At 40.3% G+C, this 17,751-nt stretch overlaps 1 protein-coding gene and 1 non-coding gene across 2 annotated transcripts; one reads left to right on the top strand and one right to left on the bottom strand.

Moving 5' to 3' along the window:
* Window positions 1–10,378: 10,378 nt before the first annotated feature.
* LOC147939976 (uncharacterized) lies at window positions 10,379–12,191 on the bottom strand. Its single transcript, XM_087461099.1, has 3 exons — window positions 11,753–12,191; window positions 11,456–11,632; window positions 10,379–11,025 (listed from the first exon to the last, which is right to left on the bottom strand). Exons 1-3 carry the CDS (start codon window positions 12,189–12,191, stop codon window positions 10,379–10,381), a joined length of 1,263 nt encoding a protein of 420 aa, XP_087317225.1.
* Window positions 12,192–15,352: 3,161 nt separating this feature from the next.
* LOC147939977 (small nucleolar RNA R71) lies at window positions 15,353–15,459 on the top strand. The gene has a single exon (XR_015564807.1). It is a non-coding gene; the product is annotated as a small nucleolar RNA R71 (small nucleolar RNA).
* The last annotated feature ends 2,292 nt before the right edge of the window (window positions 15,460–17,751 follow it).

Consider the following 17,751-nt stretch of genomic DNA (forward strand, 5'->3'; position numbering starts at 1 on the left):
TGTCAATGCATGCACAACAGTTGTCCCAAAAACGGGGAATGTATCAAATGCCTATAAATACAGCTTAGACTTCATTTTCAAGTTCTTTTCCCCAAGGAAACACAATTAAAACATCTCTAAAGACTGGAACGCTTAAGAAAAACAAGACAAACATTTGTTGGCGCTCAAGATCGAGAATTGGCGCAGAAGCTAGTGAAGAAGAGTCTGAACGCTAGAATCATCTGTGAGTTGTGGTAGATTGTGTGAGATGTTTCTTGAGCTCTAGGGATTTTTTACACATCCATTGCTTGTAATATCTAGTTAGTTGCATGCGAGATTCACATGAGCTAAATGAGTTGCATGTTAAAATTTGGTAGAAATTCTTGTTGGATTCTTGTTTAATTACATAGAATTAACACTAGAATCACCACACATGCTTAAAAATTGAGGAGATATATATCCTAAGTTTAATTGATGAATTAAGTTTACTAGATGAATTTTGTTAGCAAATTTTGTTCGCTAACTATTTGAATTGTTGTATTTATTTTAGCTAGTTTCTTGAAATTTTATTTTCAGATTCGTAGCTAGAATAGAGTAGTCGATCCTCTGTTCAAAGTGTGGTGTGTGGATGTGAAACGATCTGACCCCTTTTTTAATAATAATAATAATTAAATTAGTGGTCCCATACCCATTAGCCATCTAACCACATCCAAACCAAACAGCGGAAATAACCAATAAATACCAGTATCTAATAACCGATAAATAATGAACCAATAATTCAATAGCAGTATTAAACCAACCAACATAAACATAAAACATCAAACCAACAACCTAGCAATGTTCTAATGACTAAACTCTAGCAACCTAACAGAAGCCAAACAACAACCAATCGAGCCACTAGACATCCTCCTCTTCATTGCCTTGATTCTACGATAACACTTTGCCTTTACCTGCACCACAAACACAAATTGAGATGCATGAGTATTTTATAAACACTCAGTGAGGCAATCCTCCCGTCTACTGGGCTATACACACAAGCAACTGAGATTCCAATGTCAAACATTCAACAAACAAACAGACAAATCAGGGAAACAAGTATCATCTGCTCGTTGGAAGCGAGGTGTTGACCGACACCAGCCAAGTGTCGATCGACACAGGCTGTTGGTATCGACTGACACTACCCTACAGTGTCGATCGATACTGCTCCATAGTGTCAATCGACACCCACCTGGTGTCGATCGACACTGAATCCGGACGTGATCTGATCGTAGCCGAGAGTCGAATCTCGCTTCTCGTCACCCCTAATCTGTCCAAAACTTGACCAAAAGCCAGATGAACTCGTAGGAACCCTATAACAACCATAACAAGCAAGAAAACACCACAAACAACACATAACAAGTAAGACAAAGGAAATCTCAGGCTTAGATCAGCCATGGTCATACACTCACCTCTTGCAGGAAGTTTCTAACCCAAACTGATAAATCCAACACCCAAGCAACCCTCCTAACACGTCTCAAGCCCTGGATCTTCATTCCTACAGACAGATCTCCAAGGAAAAGCACCAAAACCCCAAAATCTCCCAAGAACGCTCTCTTTCTCTTTGTTTCTATCTGAAAACGGCCAAACAACATATCCTCTCCCGACCTAGGTCGACCTTTTACTGAAATAACCCAATTATAGGGTTTTACTTAAATCAAACCGAACCAAATCGACGAATTAAATCAATCGGGATGAACCAGAAATTGTTGGTGTCGACCGGCACCACCCTTGGTGTTGATCGACACCCATCCCCAAAACTCATAATTTGGTTCGTGGATGTTACAATTCTCCCCCACCAACATAGATTCATCCTCAAATCTCGAACACCATCAGCCAAGGACTCCTGTGCAACCGTCTCCACGGCCCGCACTACCTCCAACCGATCTACCTCTCGGCTTTTGGACATTCCATTACTCATAGGCCTCAACCTAGAGTTTCTATCGGCTCCTCATCAGGCCGAAACCTGCATGCCATAATATTGCCTCTTCATCGGGCCTAAGCCAGTATGCCATAATATATAAGGGAAGTCCAATATTCGTTTCTCGGGTTGCAACCCTGCAACGCGCCCCCGGATCATCATCCGAAGTCGATATACCAACCATACTCTCAAGCCACAAAGTCTCAAAATATGGTAGTACTAGCAGAACTAAAGTCCCCCAAGAGTCGTTCAGGACCAACTGTCTCTAGAGCAAACAATTCTAAACACGTCTGAACCCTATCCCTAACTGGATTTCCTTCCCATGGCTCGCGTAAAACAACAACATATCCTACCAACCACATATTCCCTCATTGGAATACCTCATGACCACACAAGGATCATCAAAATGCCACAAGGGCCGCCACAAAGGCCAACAGATGTCCTAAACAGGACCACCACCAAGGCCAAATATCTAAACAGACCGCCACCAAGGCCAAACAAATATCCTAAACAAAACTGCCACAAAGGCCAAACAAATGTCCTAAACAGGAACTTCACAAAGACCACTTGTCCCGAAGGACCGTCATGAAGACCATACATCCCGAAGGACCGTCACGAAGACCACTCATCCTGAAGGATTGCCTAAACATTCCACACATCTAGAAGGACCGTCACAAAGACCACACATCCCGAAGGATTGCCTAAACAGGCCACACATCCCGAAGGACCGCCTAAACAGGCAAAATTGGCTAAACAGCCCACCACAAAGGCCACACAATTGGCTAAACAACATGCCACAAAGGCCACACAATTTCTCGAAAGACCGCCCCACATGGGCACACAATGACTCAACAGTCCACCATGAAGGCCACACAATGTCTTGAAAGACCGCCCCACATGGGCACACAATGACTCAACAGTCCACCACGAAGGCCAGACAAGCCTCACCATGGCTCTCCACCCATAAAAATGGGCAAATTCTAACTCACATAAAACTTTCCAATTTTAGAATTTTCCACTTTTAAAAAGTTCCATTTCAGAAAACTTCCCTCTTTAGCAACAACCTCACGAAATTTTATATCCCGAACACCACCTCATCTTGTTACTTATCGCACAACCAACCACCCCATAGCGACTAAGTATCAAAGGTGATGGGTTAGGAAAATTCATTCCGCTCTGGCCGCGGACTACAGCTGGGACCACGCTAGACAAGCTCAAGTTGCGGCCTGCTTCTCAAACCACTTCTTAAACCTTGCCTTCATCCTCGCCTCTGGCTTCCAAGTATGCTCCTCAACACCATCACAGTTTCCTAGGAATCTCATCAAATGAATCTTCTTCTTCCGAAGTTTCTTGACTCTTCTCTCGAGAACCCTCACCGGTCTCGCCTCCAAAGTCATGTTTGGCTGAAGATCCTCAGGAATCTTAGCCAACAACTGATGATCCTCGCAGAGACATTTCCTCAACATAGACACAATGAAGACCTTGTGGAACACACGCTTAACATCAGACAACTCCAGCCTATATGCCACCTGTCCCACCCGCTTAATCACCCTGAACGGAACCATATCCTCAGACTCATCTTAGTCTCTATCAATGACCTGTTCGGACCCTACAACATGGCCATCTTGAGGTACACTCTGACTCCCACCTAAAACTGAAGATCTATCCTCCTCTTATCGGTATAACTCCTCTACCATTCCTGAGCTTACTTCATGTTCAGCTTCAGCACCTGTATCTTCTCCGAGGTCTTCTGAAATAAACTCGCCCCATACATGCTCCTCTCCCCCACCTGAGTCCAGCATAACGGTGTACGACCTGGCCTCCAATACATTGCCTCATAAAGAGCCATCCCAATACTCTCCTGCTAGCTGTTGTAAGCAAACTCTACCAAGGTCAGGTGATCTGCCCAATGGCCACCCAACCAAGCACACACATCCTCAGTAAATCCTCCAACGTCTGAATACTCATCTTCGACTGCCCATCTGTCCGAGGATGGTAGGCTATACTCATATGCACCTTAGTGCCCATCTCTGCCTCAAAATCCCCTCTTCGGACACAATATTCGCTGGCACCCCATGCAACCTGACTATCTCTTTCACATACTTCTTATCCAAGACCGCTGGTCCATCAGTCTTTTTAATGGCCAGAAAATGTGCTCACTTAGTCAACTGATCCACAATGACCCAAATTGTATTAAAGGTATGAGACAATGGCAAACCTACAACGAAATCCATCGTGATCATATCCCACCTCTACTCTGGAATGGAAAAACTCTTCAACAAGCCGCTTGGAACCTGATGCTCAGCCTTCATTAGCAAGCAGACATCGCACCTCGCGATCTAACTAGCTACATCCTTCTTCATCCTGGCCCAATGATAGTACCTGTTGAGGTCACAGTACATCTTGGTTGCTCCTAGATGAATAGAAAACATGCTCACATGAGCCAAAATCTCCCCTACCAAAGTCTCCATGTCCTGCTCGTGAGCCGAAACCTCCCGCTTCTGACTCAGAGCATCTACAACCAGGTTAGCCTTACCAGTGTGATAAGCAATCTCCATATCATAATCTGCCACCAGCTCCATCCACCGCCTCTGCCTCAAATTCAGTTCAGGTAGAGTGAATATATATTTCAGGCTCTTATGATCTGTAAACACCTGCACTTTTGCACCATAAAGATAAAATCTCCAAATCTTCAAGGCAAAAAATACAACAACCATCTCTAATCATGAGAAGGATAATTGTCCTCATGCTTACGCAACTGCCGCGAAGCGTAGGCAATCACGTTTTTCCATGCTGCATCAACACACACCCCAAACCAACTCTAGATGCATCAGTGTAAACCACATAGGGTTCTCCCTGCTCTAGTAATGACAACAATGGTGTAGTAGTCAGCATCTCCTTCAGGGTTGCGAAACCCTCCTCACACTCCTGTGACCAAACAAAAGTGTGAGATCAAGAAGCGTATTTCTCAAATCAGAGTGATTTAATGGACGAAGGTGGCGGTCACCGTTCTAGTTTCGAACTGCGAACTTGATTTACTTAAATTACTCTTAGAAAATGAATAGGTAAAGTCTTATTGCTAAAATAAGGATCCTGTTTGCAATTTTTTTTTGTACAATTTATATTGCTATTCGCTTTTGATGAGAAAACTTATTTCACTCTGTAAATCTCGCGTTTGATTTATTGTTGACAGCTTGAGGAATCTTCTGCTCTTCTTATCTTAACATACCCGAACTCCGAACAAATCCCTTTGCTCCTCTTGGTTTGGCTGGCCTCCTGCTCAATTTGTTAAGTTGGGCCCTTTTATCTTAATGGGCTAATCTATCTGCCCAACACGACCCTGACTGTTCGGCCTCGGAAAGGTCCTTTGAGCGGAGTCACCGACCATGGTACCAACAATTGCCCCCAAGTCTCTTGAGCTTATCACTTTGGGGGACTTTTGATATGCCTCCGCTCGTATCGGGAAACTAAATATATCCCAAATCTCTTCGAAATCCCATGATTAGATCGTATTAATGATGAGATTCACTTTCTTGAGCAAGGTAATGGTCCCACCTGTCAGCGAGCAGCTATAAGAGGGGTGGGGGAATGAACCACGTTTGTAACGCCCCCGAACCGTCCCTACGGCCAGACCAACCGCGGGCTGGCCGGGTACTAAGAGGACAACTGCCTGCGATCCAGCCGAGGTTCCACCAACGAATTAGGTTCCTTAGCCAGTTCACTGGCCGCCGCCTACCCGCTACGTACGTCCCTTAGGATTTTCAACCCTTGGTACGCACGCGGCGTTGTGCTGGCCTGGACTAGACCATGTACCGTTTCCACTTGTCCGAAAATATATGAAAATATCCATTTTATTACTTAAATAAAATGTTTATAATTCAAACAAAAATACCTAAGTAAAACAGTTGGATCCATTTCAAAGAAAAGCATGTTAAGGAAAACATAGAATTTTGCAACACAGCACAAAAACACCCTATCCGGTTTCTTAGCTGCCCAACTCTACCCACTTAATCTTCCCTGAATACAAAAACATTTGTGGAAAGGAATGAGTAATCTAAGATTACTCAGTGAGTTGGGTAACCCTCTAATATGCAATCTCCCCCATCCAACTACCGCAAAGCAACAAGCAAATAACCAGGCATTCATGGCCGCATCGTCATGCAGCAATCGGGCTAGTAGCTAGCTAGACACTGAATTGTCCCTTCTGTGAGATCCCTCTGGATTAGCTCACTGGACATACTCACTCACATCAGGAACAAAGATCGACCTCTAGGTACAAACCGAGATCTTTAACTCGCGGACTAGCTAGGACAAACACTTAACTCTAAGTCTAACGATACCAAGAATTAAGTACCTCAACACACCCACAAAAATCAAGCATGATAAACAAGCAACACATGCGAGTATATCCAGCAAGAAAATCACACAAATCTCAAGAAGCAAGAATGCAATCATGCAACTTAAGAATTCCTACTCATGCATGCAAGCTCTAAATATGTCCCAACCCATGCCATTTAAATCCCAAATCAATTTCTCACGAAATAACTTAGGATAATTCTGGATATTTTATTTTATGCATGCATGGCCCTTAACTCAAATTTTATGCACTAAAATGCATGAAAAATTCTAACCATATTTATCTCAACATGTAAACATTTTTCTCCACATTTTTACACATGCATGCGGCTCATCCTTCCTAGTAATTCTCGCATGAGTTAAAAAAAATTACCCTCCAATAGACTGATCTTGCATCAAGTCAATTGAGGTTATTTTCCACAATTTCGGCTCACATGCTCCTCTTTCCATCCCGGAAATTCTCGCATGACCTCAAAAATAACACGTCCCGTAGACTGATCTTCCATCAAGTCTACGAGGGTTTAACCTCCTCAAAAATTATGCATGCAAAAATAAATTAACATGCACAATGTACAATGTCCTTGTCCGTGACTAATGAACTCTTCTCCATTCGGTTTGTACGTTCCACTCGTAATGGATACGTGAAACATGCTTTCTATTGTGTGTATGTGTGAACCTATGAATGAATGGATGATGACAAACAAACAGACTTAGGCTAAGATGATTAAATGGGATGCAATGTGTTTCAATACTCTTATGTAGTTGTAGCATAAAGGATGTTAATCCATAAAGGGTGATTATGCAAGCACTTAAGATGTGAACTCTAGTTAAAGTTAAGCCAGATATGATATGGGTTTTGAACTAACAACCTAATGACAATTATGAAATGTAGAATGTAAAGTACTTAGAACAGAAACTAAATGCAAGATAAACAAAGATAAACAATGCAGAAACTAAATTAAACAGTGGCAATAACTAGATATAAGCAATGAAACAAGGCTATAAAGATGCAGAACATAAACAGAAAGTAAGCTAAGTGAAATAGGAATGAAACAGAATGTAAACTAAGCAACCTAGATGGTGCTCGATCAAGCACTCGACCGTGTGTGTGCTCGAGTGGCTAGGTCGAGTGGTGAAATACGAAGAACAGAAGCTATTTTGACAACATTAAACATATTAAAATGCAATGAAACAAGACTAGATGCAATAACAGACAATCAATAAACAAAGTAGGCTCCTAGAGATGGATTCATGGGCTCGACTTAGGCTATGGCTATCTAAACTGATCAACAAACCTCAATCAACATGAGCTATCTCTAGACAATGATCTTAATGACTTACTAATCCACTCTCATGACAAAAGTAATCAAGTTTAGACACTCTTAGACCTAATTCTCATTAGCTAAGAGATGAACAAACAGACATTAAAGATCCAGATCATTATTTGTCAAAAACCACCCTAGAAAACTAATCTCTTAGGCTAGACACAGTAATCTCCAGTATTAGCTTTATCTAACAACCTAAACATTGGTATGATGCAAGGAAGCTTAGGATCTGTTCTTACCCTCTCAGATATAAGAACAACTTAGAGAACACCTAATCTGGAAGAGATCTATGAACAAACAAGCTTGACCAGTCTAAATACCCATAACCCTAAACCAGCTTAATCCATCTTTAGAACCCTAGCTCACTACTCAGATGAACAGATTATGATGATGAAAAACTCAAACCCATAAATTAATGAAACTAACATGATGAGAAAGATGAGTCCATCTACTGCACACCATCAAGTGTCTGGTCGAGTGTGGTGGTCGAGTGGCCTCTGAACCTTGGTTTTCTTCTATTCCAGCCTTTGTCTGCTTCACTGGTTGCACTCTATTACTCTTCAGCTCATTTCCATGCCCCTTGGGGTCCAAATCACCTGTTTAAACAAGAAACAATGCAAATGCAATGCAAATCCTACTATAATGCACAGAGACCTTAAACTACAAAATAAAGGTAAAACTAGCTAGTAAACCATGCAAAAGGTGTAAATAAACTATGGTGAAACATGGTAAAATATATGCATATCAACTCCCCAAACTTAGTCTTTGCTTGCCCTCAAGCAAATAAACAAGACATAAGTAGGTAGAGAGGTTTGAAAGTGGGATCTCAGAACCTAAAACCTGTTAATAGACTAGCTAGAATCAATGTCCAAGTTACTAATACTATGATGCAAGTTGAATGAGCTATACTTAAAAATTTTAGACAAGCCTTTCACAACCTTAACTGATTCAAGCCTTAGACATCCACATGCATTTAGATCAATCATTTCCATTAACATTTATTAAACAAGAACATGAATCAGATTATGCAATGTTTAAACTCATTTGGCTCGGTAATAAAGGTTTAGAGACAAAAATGGTCTCTCTTTAGAGTGGGGCTTATCAATAGCAAGGTTTCTCTCACAAAAAGTGGATTGAGCTTTAGAAGAAGGCTAAAGGTAAAAACACTTAGACACATACAAGAACAAAACCTTGTCTACAAAAGACATCCAAAGTGTTTGTTCCTAACATTCTAATCCCAAATGGTCCTACTTCTATTCTTTAACTTCATCTCTTGTCTTTTACCGTTTTTTTCTCTTTTGTTTTAAGTCTTAGGAGAGGTTTCTTACTTGGTTTCTCTAGTGGAACGGAGGTTTCTGACTCAAAACTAAGGTTCTCTTTCTTACTTGTTTCCAAAGTCATAATGCTTTTTACTAGACTCTTCTTTTCTTTCTTTCTTTTCTTTGACCAGAACCTTATTTATAAACTCCATACTACTCCATTCTTTCACTAGAGCTTAAATTTACTTGAACATACTTCTCTCCTAAAGACTTCACCCTTTTCTATCTATTTTCCCTCTTTTCTTTTATTTTTTAAACAAACCAAGTCCAAAACCCATAAATTAAACCACATAGTCCTATCTAGTTTGAAAAATGCAAACTAGAACTACACAAGACTTTATTCTTGTCAGCTCAAACCTAACATTTTATACCAAACTCAATCCCAAAATAGGCTTCACACACTCAAGAATAAACATGGCTTGAAAGAAGGGTTGGTTAAGGGTAGGGGAAACTGATTTAAAGATGAAATCAGTTACTTGGATCAACAAGAGTGGTGAAACGGGGAAAGATGATCCAAATATGTATATAGTATCCATGAGTTTAAAGCAATGCACAAACTGATAATTAAAAGTCAATATTAGGTTCTTATAAGTAGGAAATGATGTCAAATCACAACATGCTTCAATTTAAACCAGAATACAATATAGGAATTCTAGACTTGGTTCAATCTTATGTTTCTAGCCACTCAACTAGCATCAAATTACTATTAACTTGGGTATTGATCCTAGTTTAGTGAATTTAAACAAGTTAACAAGGCTAAACTCATCATAGATCCCTAACGCAAATTATGAAACATGATAACAAAATCCTAATATGCAATGCAAACTACATGAACACTCTGTTTTTTTAAAGATTTTTGTGAAAAAAATTTCAATTTTTTAGGGTTTTTCTATGCGTTAAATGAAATGCAAGTACTAACATAATAATGCTAAAAATTTGAAATAAGAAAATAGAAAACAATGTCAACTGCTGTCGTAAACCCTCCCCCAAACTTAAATTACATAGTCCCTTGTATAATAAAAATTTAAAAGAGAATTTAAGAACCAAAACAAACAAAACATGAAATGAAATGGTATAAACAATGAGATAGGTGGTGTTGGTACCTCATGGGTTATGGAAGAAGTCATCTACAACATCATTCATGTTGTCATAAGAGTATCCAATGTTTTGAGGGTCCATTTGAACTTCTGGTGGAGAGGGAGGTAGCTCGACTATGCACCCGGACTGGCGCTCGGTCGAGTGCCTGTTCGAGAGGCCTGGTCGAGCATGCATCCGGACTTTCCTCTTTTCCTATGATTAATTTATCCTCTTTCCCTGGCCACAAAAACACTAAAATAATACCAAAATACCAAGAATTTAGACTAATATTTACAAGGATACCTTAGGGACTTCCTCCCTAGTGAGCTTGTTTAAAGTCACCTAGCTTGACTCTTTTGAACCTCTCAAGCTTGAGGAGAATCATTGAGAAACATTGTAAACTTTTCATGTTTCTCTTCTTCTGCCCAGTACTTCTTGACTCTCTGCCCACTGACTATGAATTCACTACCATCCTTGTTGAGAAGTGTCACTGCTCCAAATGGTAAAACCTCTTTCACTTCAAAAGGGCCTCCCCATCTGCTCTTTAACTTTCCTGGGAACAACTTAAGCTTTGAATTGAAGAGTAAAGCTTGATATCCAGCCTTAAGGTCTTTAACTAGGATCTTCTTGTCATGGAAGGCCTTTGTCCTCTCTTTATAGATCTTGGAGCTCTCATAAGCTTCTAATATGATCTCTTCAAGTTCATGCTGATCAAGACTTCTCTTGGCTTGGGTTGTTTCTAAGCCCAGATTCAAGAGTTTGATTGTCCATAGAGCTTTATACTCAACCTCAACAAGGAGATGGCACGATTTCCCGTAAACAAGTTGAAATGGGGTTCTTCCTATTGGAGTCTTGAAATCTGTTCTATAAGCCCAAAGTGTTTCATCAAGCTTGCTAGACCAATCTTTTCTTGTTGCCCCCAGTATCCTTGATAAAATGGCTTTGATCTGCTTGTTTGAAACTTCTACTTGCCCACTTGTTTGAGGATGATAGGCAGTAGACACCTTCCATACTTCTTTAACATTCCCTCAAAGACCTTGTTGATGAAATGTGTCCCTCCATCACTGATCACAGCCCTTGGAACTCCATATTTTGGAAAGATTATGGTCTTGAAAAGCTTGAGAACCACCTTGTGATCATTTGTGGGGCTTGCAATAGCCTCCACCCATTTGGAGACATAGTCCACAGCTACCAATATGTAAACATTGCCATTTGAAGAGGGGGGGGGGGGTTAAAAGGACCCATGGAATCTATTCCCCACATATCAAATATCTTAATCTCCAGAATTGGGTTTTGGGGCATTTCATTCCTTCTTGTAATGTTTCCCATCCTTTGGCAACCATCACAACTTGTAATGAACTTGTGAGTGTCTTTGAACAGAGTTGACCACCATAATCCAGCTTGTAGAACTTTCTAGGCAGTTTTGAAGGTTGCAAAATGACCTCCGTAAGCTGAACCATGACAGTGCCCTAGAACTCCTTCTACTTCACTTTCTGCTATACATCTCCTAAACAAACCATCTGATCCTTTCTTGTATAGATAAGGCTCATCCCAATAGTAACTGTTGACATCCTTGAGCAGTTTCTTGTTTTTATATGGATCCATGCCTTCTGGAAATTCTTCACAGACCTTGTAATTCAATATATCAGCATACCATGGAAAATCTTCACTGTCAACTGCCATCCACTCCTCCATCTGGTCCTGCTCGATCGAGTGCCCAAACACACTCGATCGAGTGCCTGCTCGAGTGGTAGATCGAGTGGCCTCCAGCTGCATTAGCTTCTCTTCTGGCATTGAATCATTAATTGGTATTGCCTCTTTTATCCTCATTCTGGATAAATGATCAGCTACTCCATTCTCTATACCCTTCTTATCCACTATCTCCATGTCAAATTCTTGTAGAAGCAGAATCCACCTTAACAACATAGGCTTGGTGTCTTTCTTTGAGTAGATGTGCCTCAAAGCAGCATGATCAGTGTATACAATTACCTTGGAACCCACTAGGTAGCTTTTGAACTTCTCAAATGCAAACACTACTGCCAAAAGCTCATTTTTTGTGGTTGAATACCTTCCTTGAGTCTCATCCAAGGTTCTACTTGCATAATATATAACATGCAGCTTCTTGTCTTTTTTCTGTCCCAGAACTGCTCCTACAGCAAAATCAGAGGCATCACACATGATCTCAAATGGAAGATCCCAGTTTGGAGCTTGGACTATTGGTGTTGATATCGAAACAGCCTTGATTTCTTTGAAAGCTTTCAAACACTCTTCATCAAAGTTGAACTCAGCCTCCTTGCATAACAATCTTGTCAATGGCCTAGCAATCTTTGAAAAATCCTTGATGAACCTCCTATAGAACCCAACATGGACTAGAAAGCTTCTTATATCTTTAACTGTCTTTGGTGGCTGAAGTTGGACCATGACTTCAATTTTTGCCTTGTCAACCTCAATATCCTTCTCTGAAATCTTGTGACAAAGGACTATCCCTTCTTGAACCATGAAATGACACTTCTCTCAGTTCAAAACCAGATTTGTCTCTTCATAGATTAGTAAGACAAGATGAAAAAGAGTCTCCATATACGGAGAAGTCATCCATAAAAACTTCAACAACATCCTCAATATAAGATCAGAGAAGATAGACATCATACATCTTTAAAATGTAGCTGGTGCATTACATAGTCCAAATGGCATTCTTCGATAAGCAAAGGTACCATATGGACATGTGAATGTTATCTTTTCTTGATCATTAGGATGGATTGGAATTTGAAAAAATCCAGAGTATCCATCCAAGAAACAGTAATGAGTATGATTAGCTAGCCTTTCTAACATCTGATCAATAAATGGAAAAGGAAAGTGATATTTTCTAGATGCAGAATTAAGCTTTCTATAATCAATGCACATCCTATGCCATGCTATGGTTCTAGTGGGGATTAATTCATCTTGATCATTCTTAACTACAGTAAATTCTACCCTTCTTAGGTACACAATGTACTGGTGAGACCCAAGTACTATCAGAAATAGGGTAGATCACTCCAGCACTAAGTAACTTAAGACTCTCTTTCTTTACCACCTCTTTAAGGTTAAGGTTAAGCCTTCTCTGAGGTTCTATGCTGGAGTAAGATTCATTTTCAAGGTGAATCCTATGCATGCAAAGACTAGGTGAAATTCCTTTATATCATCTAAAGAATAGCCAATAGCCTTTCTGAACTTCCTAAGTTCAATAACTAGCAAGTCAAGCTCTTCATAACTCAAATTAGCATTCACTCTTACTGGATAAGTAGAGTTAATTCCCAGAAACACGTACCTTAGCCCAGATGGGAGAGGTTTTAGCTCTACCTTTGGTGCTTTCAGCTCAGACCAGTCATCTGTGAGTGTTTGAGAGGGGCAAACGGTCTGGTGGTATAGGTGCTCGGTCGAGTGCTCATTCGAGCACTCTGCTTCTGCAATCCCAGACTTCTTCTCTTGATATTGTTAATCTCTCAAATGCCTCTGGAATGTCACACCCTCTATGGGAATCCAATATCTCCTCATAAACCTTGGTCTCTTCATGGAGGAACCCTTCTTCTCCACCTTTGGTTAAAGTAGTCTTAAGGTGATCTTGTTTTGATAGCTCTTCCATCAACTCTCCTACTAGTTTGTCCATTTCTTCAACCCAGAAGACTTGTCCCCCAATTGTTGGTTTCTTCATAGCCTCCACAATGTCAAATGTCATTTTGAAGTCTTCTCCCAAGTTGAGATCAATTTTACCCTTTCTCACATCTATTATAGCTCCTGCTGTACCTAGAAAAGGTCTGCCCCAGATCAAAAGATCTTTTGGTTCTTCATCCATTTCCAATACTACAAAATCTGTTGGGACTTCCACTGTTCCAACTCTAACTGGTAAGTCCTCCAAGACACCATGTGGCAATCTTACTGATCTATCAGCCAAGATCAGAGACATATTGCATGACTTGTCTCTCGTGAACCCTAAGCGCTTAGCAACTGATAAAGGCATAAGGCTGACTGAAGCTCCCAAATCACATAGGCATCTGTTGAAAGGCAAGGGTCCAATGGAGCAGGGTAGAGTAAAGGAACCAAGATCTCTTAACTTCTGTGGGTTCACTTGCTTCTGAATTATAGCACTACACTCATTGCTGAGAACTACCATCCCCTGAACTTCTTTGATCCTTTCAATTACAGCATCTTTCAGGAACTTCTGGTAGGGAGGAATCAAAGCAAAAGTATCTTAAGCTCAATCTCTCTAACTTGATTGTCAAACAATGCCTTGTACTTCTCAATCATATATTTCTTAAATCTTCCTGGGAAGGGTAATAGAGGCTTGTAAGGAGGGGGAATGAACCAAACTTCTTTTTCTTTGGTTGCAACTGGCTTGATCTTCTCCTGGGAGGTGTTCTATCGTCTGCTCGATCAGGCTCTCAATTGTGTGCCTGTTCGAGTGGATGGCCGTGTTCTATCTGATCCTTATTCTGAGCCTCTTCTTGCTGAAAATCCTCCCCATCTTGATCTTCACTGCCCTCAGTGACTGGCAAAGCACCTACTCTCTCTGGTAAAGCTCTCCCACTGAGAAGAGTGATATCACTAGCAAACTCAGTAGTTTGGACAATAGCTTTGCCTTTTACTTTGCTCTCTATATTCATGATCTTGGAGTGTAGAGTGTCAAACTTGATCTTCATATCATTATAAGTAGAATCCAGCCTCTGGTTGATATCAGCAAATTTTTTTGCTGTCTCCATCTGACCACTTGCTTTCCTTAGCAGCAGCTGTTGCATTAAAGTTCTTAAGTCAGGTTCCTGGGCTTGGTTGGTCTGAAAACCTCGTGGGGGACACATTGGCCTTGGAAACCTTGTTGTTGCTGCTTTGGGATATAATTGTGGTGCTACTGTGGTGGTTGAGGAGGGTAGACCTGATCTTGAGGGTTGGCTACATTGGTGCTTCTGTAGGATAGGTTGTTTGGCTTAAACTGATTGTAGCCTTTGAAACAACCTTGGTTCTGTACATAACAAAGCTCATTAATTTCATTCTCTCCATCTTGAACTGGAGTGTCTTCTTCACCAAGAAAATGTATATTCTTTTCTTGGCTTAGCAGTATCCTATCCAACTTCTCATGAACAACCTTTAAATCCATCTTATACTTCTCATCTTGACCAGAATCAACAAACCTCACAGTCCTATCATAGTCTTCAGTATAGTTCCTATCAGACTGAGCCAAGTTCTCCACTAGTTCCCAGCCCTCATCTACATGTTTGTTGAGGAAGTTTCCATTGGAAGTTGTATCTAACAACATTCTGATCTTGGGCAATACTCCTCTGTAGAGAGTGCTAAGTAGTGACTCATTGCTGAACCCATGGTGTGGACATTGAGTTTGATAGCCCTTGAACCTCTCCCAAGCCTCACAAAAGGTCTCATTGTTCTTCTGTGCAAAACCTGAGATCTCATTCCTCAATCTTGTTGTTCTGGCATTTGAGAAGAATTTGGCTAAGAAAGCCTTCTTACAACTATCCCATGTAGTAATAGCACCAGTTGATAGTGTCTTCTCCCATAGTTGAGCCTTGTCTCCAAGTGAGAATAGAAACAACCTTAGCTTGAAGCCATCTTCACTAACACCATTGATCTTGGTTAGACCACAAAGTATGTCAAATTCATCCAAATGATCTAAAGGATCCTCCATTGGCAAACCATGGAATTTATTTGCCTGGATCATAGTGATGAGTCCACTTTTGATTTCGAAATTGTTGTTGGCTACAACATAGGGAGGAGTCCACTTTTTATTTGGCCTGCTCTCTGGTTGTGTGTATTTGGAGCATCCCCAACTCCAATATTCCTTGGTCTTTGAATCTGGATGTTTGGTGGATCCATCAGCAACTGATCTTCCTATTCTTGGAGGATTCTTGTTTTCTGCTGCCTTAGGTCTTTTGGTAAGCGGTTTATATAATCAATATACTTCTGCAGGTTTTGGTTTCCTTTGGATCTTGTTTGCATCAACCGACTCGATCACACACTCGACCTAACACACGGTCGAACACTGGCTCGAGCAGCTGGTCCTCTGACTGAAACGAGGAAACTGGCTTGTTTCTTTCTGGGTTGGTGCTCGATCACTTGCTTGAAGGGCACACGATCGAGTGCTGGTTCGAGTAAATACCTGAAACTCAAAACAACCAACCAAAACAAGAAACTAGACAGTGGTGAGCAGTTAGTAACATAACTTAATCTTGAACCTTTTGAAATCTTAAATGAAACAAATCAACACCCTAATGGCAACGACGCCAATTGAAACATGATTTATACTGTGTGTAAGTGTGAACCTATGAATGACTGGATGATGACAAACAAACAGACTTAGGCTAAGATTATCAAATGGGATGCAAGGTATTTCAATACCCTTATGTAGTTGTAGCATAAAGGATGTCAATCCATAAAGGGTGATTATGCAAGCACTTAAGATGTGAACTCTAGTTCAAGTTAAGCCAGATATGATATGGGTTTTGAACTAACAACCTAATGACAATTATGAAATGCAGAATGTAAAGTACTTAGAACAGAAACTAAGTGCAAGATAAACAAAGATAAACAATGCTGAAACTAAATTAAACAGTGGCAATAACTAGATATAAGCAATGAAACAAGGCTATAAAGATGCAGAACATAAACAGAAAGTAAGCTAAGTGAAACAAGAATGAAACAAAATGTAAACTAAGCAACCTAGATGGTGCTCGATCAAGCACTCGACCGTTTGTGTGGTCGAGTGGTGAAATACAAAGAACAGAAGCTATTTTGAAAACATTAAACAGATTAAAATGCAATGAAACAAGACTAGATGCAATAACAGACAATCAATAAACAAAGTAGGCTCCTAGAGATGGATTCATGGGCTGGACTTAGGCTATGACTATCTAAACTGATCAACAAACCTCAATCAACATGAGCTATCCCTAGACAATGATCTTAATGACTTACTAATCCACTCTCATGACAAAAATAATCAAGTTTAGACACTCTTAGACCTAATTCTCATTAGCTAAGAGATGAAGAAACAGGCATTAAAGATCCAGATCATTATTTGTCAAAAACCACCCTAGAAAACTAATCTCTTAGACTAGGCATAGTAATCTCTAGCATTAGCTTTATCTAACAACCTAAACATTGGTATGATGCAAGGAAGCTTAAGATCTGTTGTTACCCTCTCAGATATAAGAACAACTTAGAGAACACCTAATCTGGAAGAGATCTATGAACAAACAAGCTTGGCCAATCTAAACACCCATAACCCTAAACCAACCTAATCCATCTCTAGAACCCTAGCTCACTACTCAGATGAACAGATTATGATGATGAAAAACTCAAACCCATAAATTAATGAAACTAACATGATGAGAAAGATAAAAAAGAGATCTTTAACTTAATACAGATAAGCAAACTCAGATTCTCAATACTCAGAAAGTTATGAAGCTTACAAAGTATGAAAATCTGGGAAAAAGCAAGAACAAAAGTGGCAAATGATGTAAACAAATGCTAAAAACCCAAAAGGGGTAAAAACTAGGTTTTTGGTGGCTACAAATATTTTTTCTGACCTATTCTCACTTCTGGGCAGCCATGGGATACAAGAGATATTTATAGGATAAGAGGGAATCCCTAAATTAGCTAACATACAAAATACAAAGGTGGCTTGAAGTGCTCGACCATGCACGGTAGAGTGCTATGGTCGAGTGGCTTCTTCATTTCTCGAGTCCATCTACTGCAC

This window comes from Camelina sativa, chromosome 8 (genome assembly GCF_030686135.1).
Source record: "Camelina sativa cultivar CO46 ecotype springtype chromosome 8, ASM3068613v1".
NCBI classification, from domain to species: Eukaryota; Viridiplantae; Streptophyta; class Magnoliopsida; order Brassicales; family Brassicaceae; genus Camelina; species Camelina sativa.

Coding starts and splice junctions, on each gene's coding strand:
- LOC147939976 (XM_087461099.1), bottom strand. CDS start 12,191: ATGTGTGATGCCTCTGATTTTGCTGTAGGAGCAGTTCTGGGACAGAAA. Junction 11,633..11,752: donor TCGATCTACCACTCGAGCAG/GCACTCGATCGA, acceptor AGGTCTGTGAAG/AATTTCCAGAAGGCATGGAT. Junction 11,026..11,455: donor TCATGGTTCAGCTTACGGAG/GTCATTTTGCAA, acceptor ATGTTAAAGAAG/TATGGAAGGTGTCTACTGCC.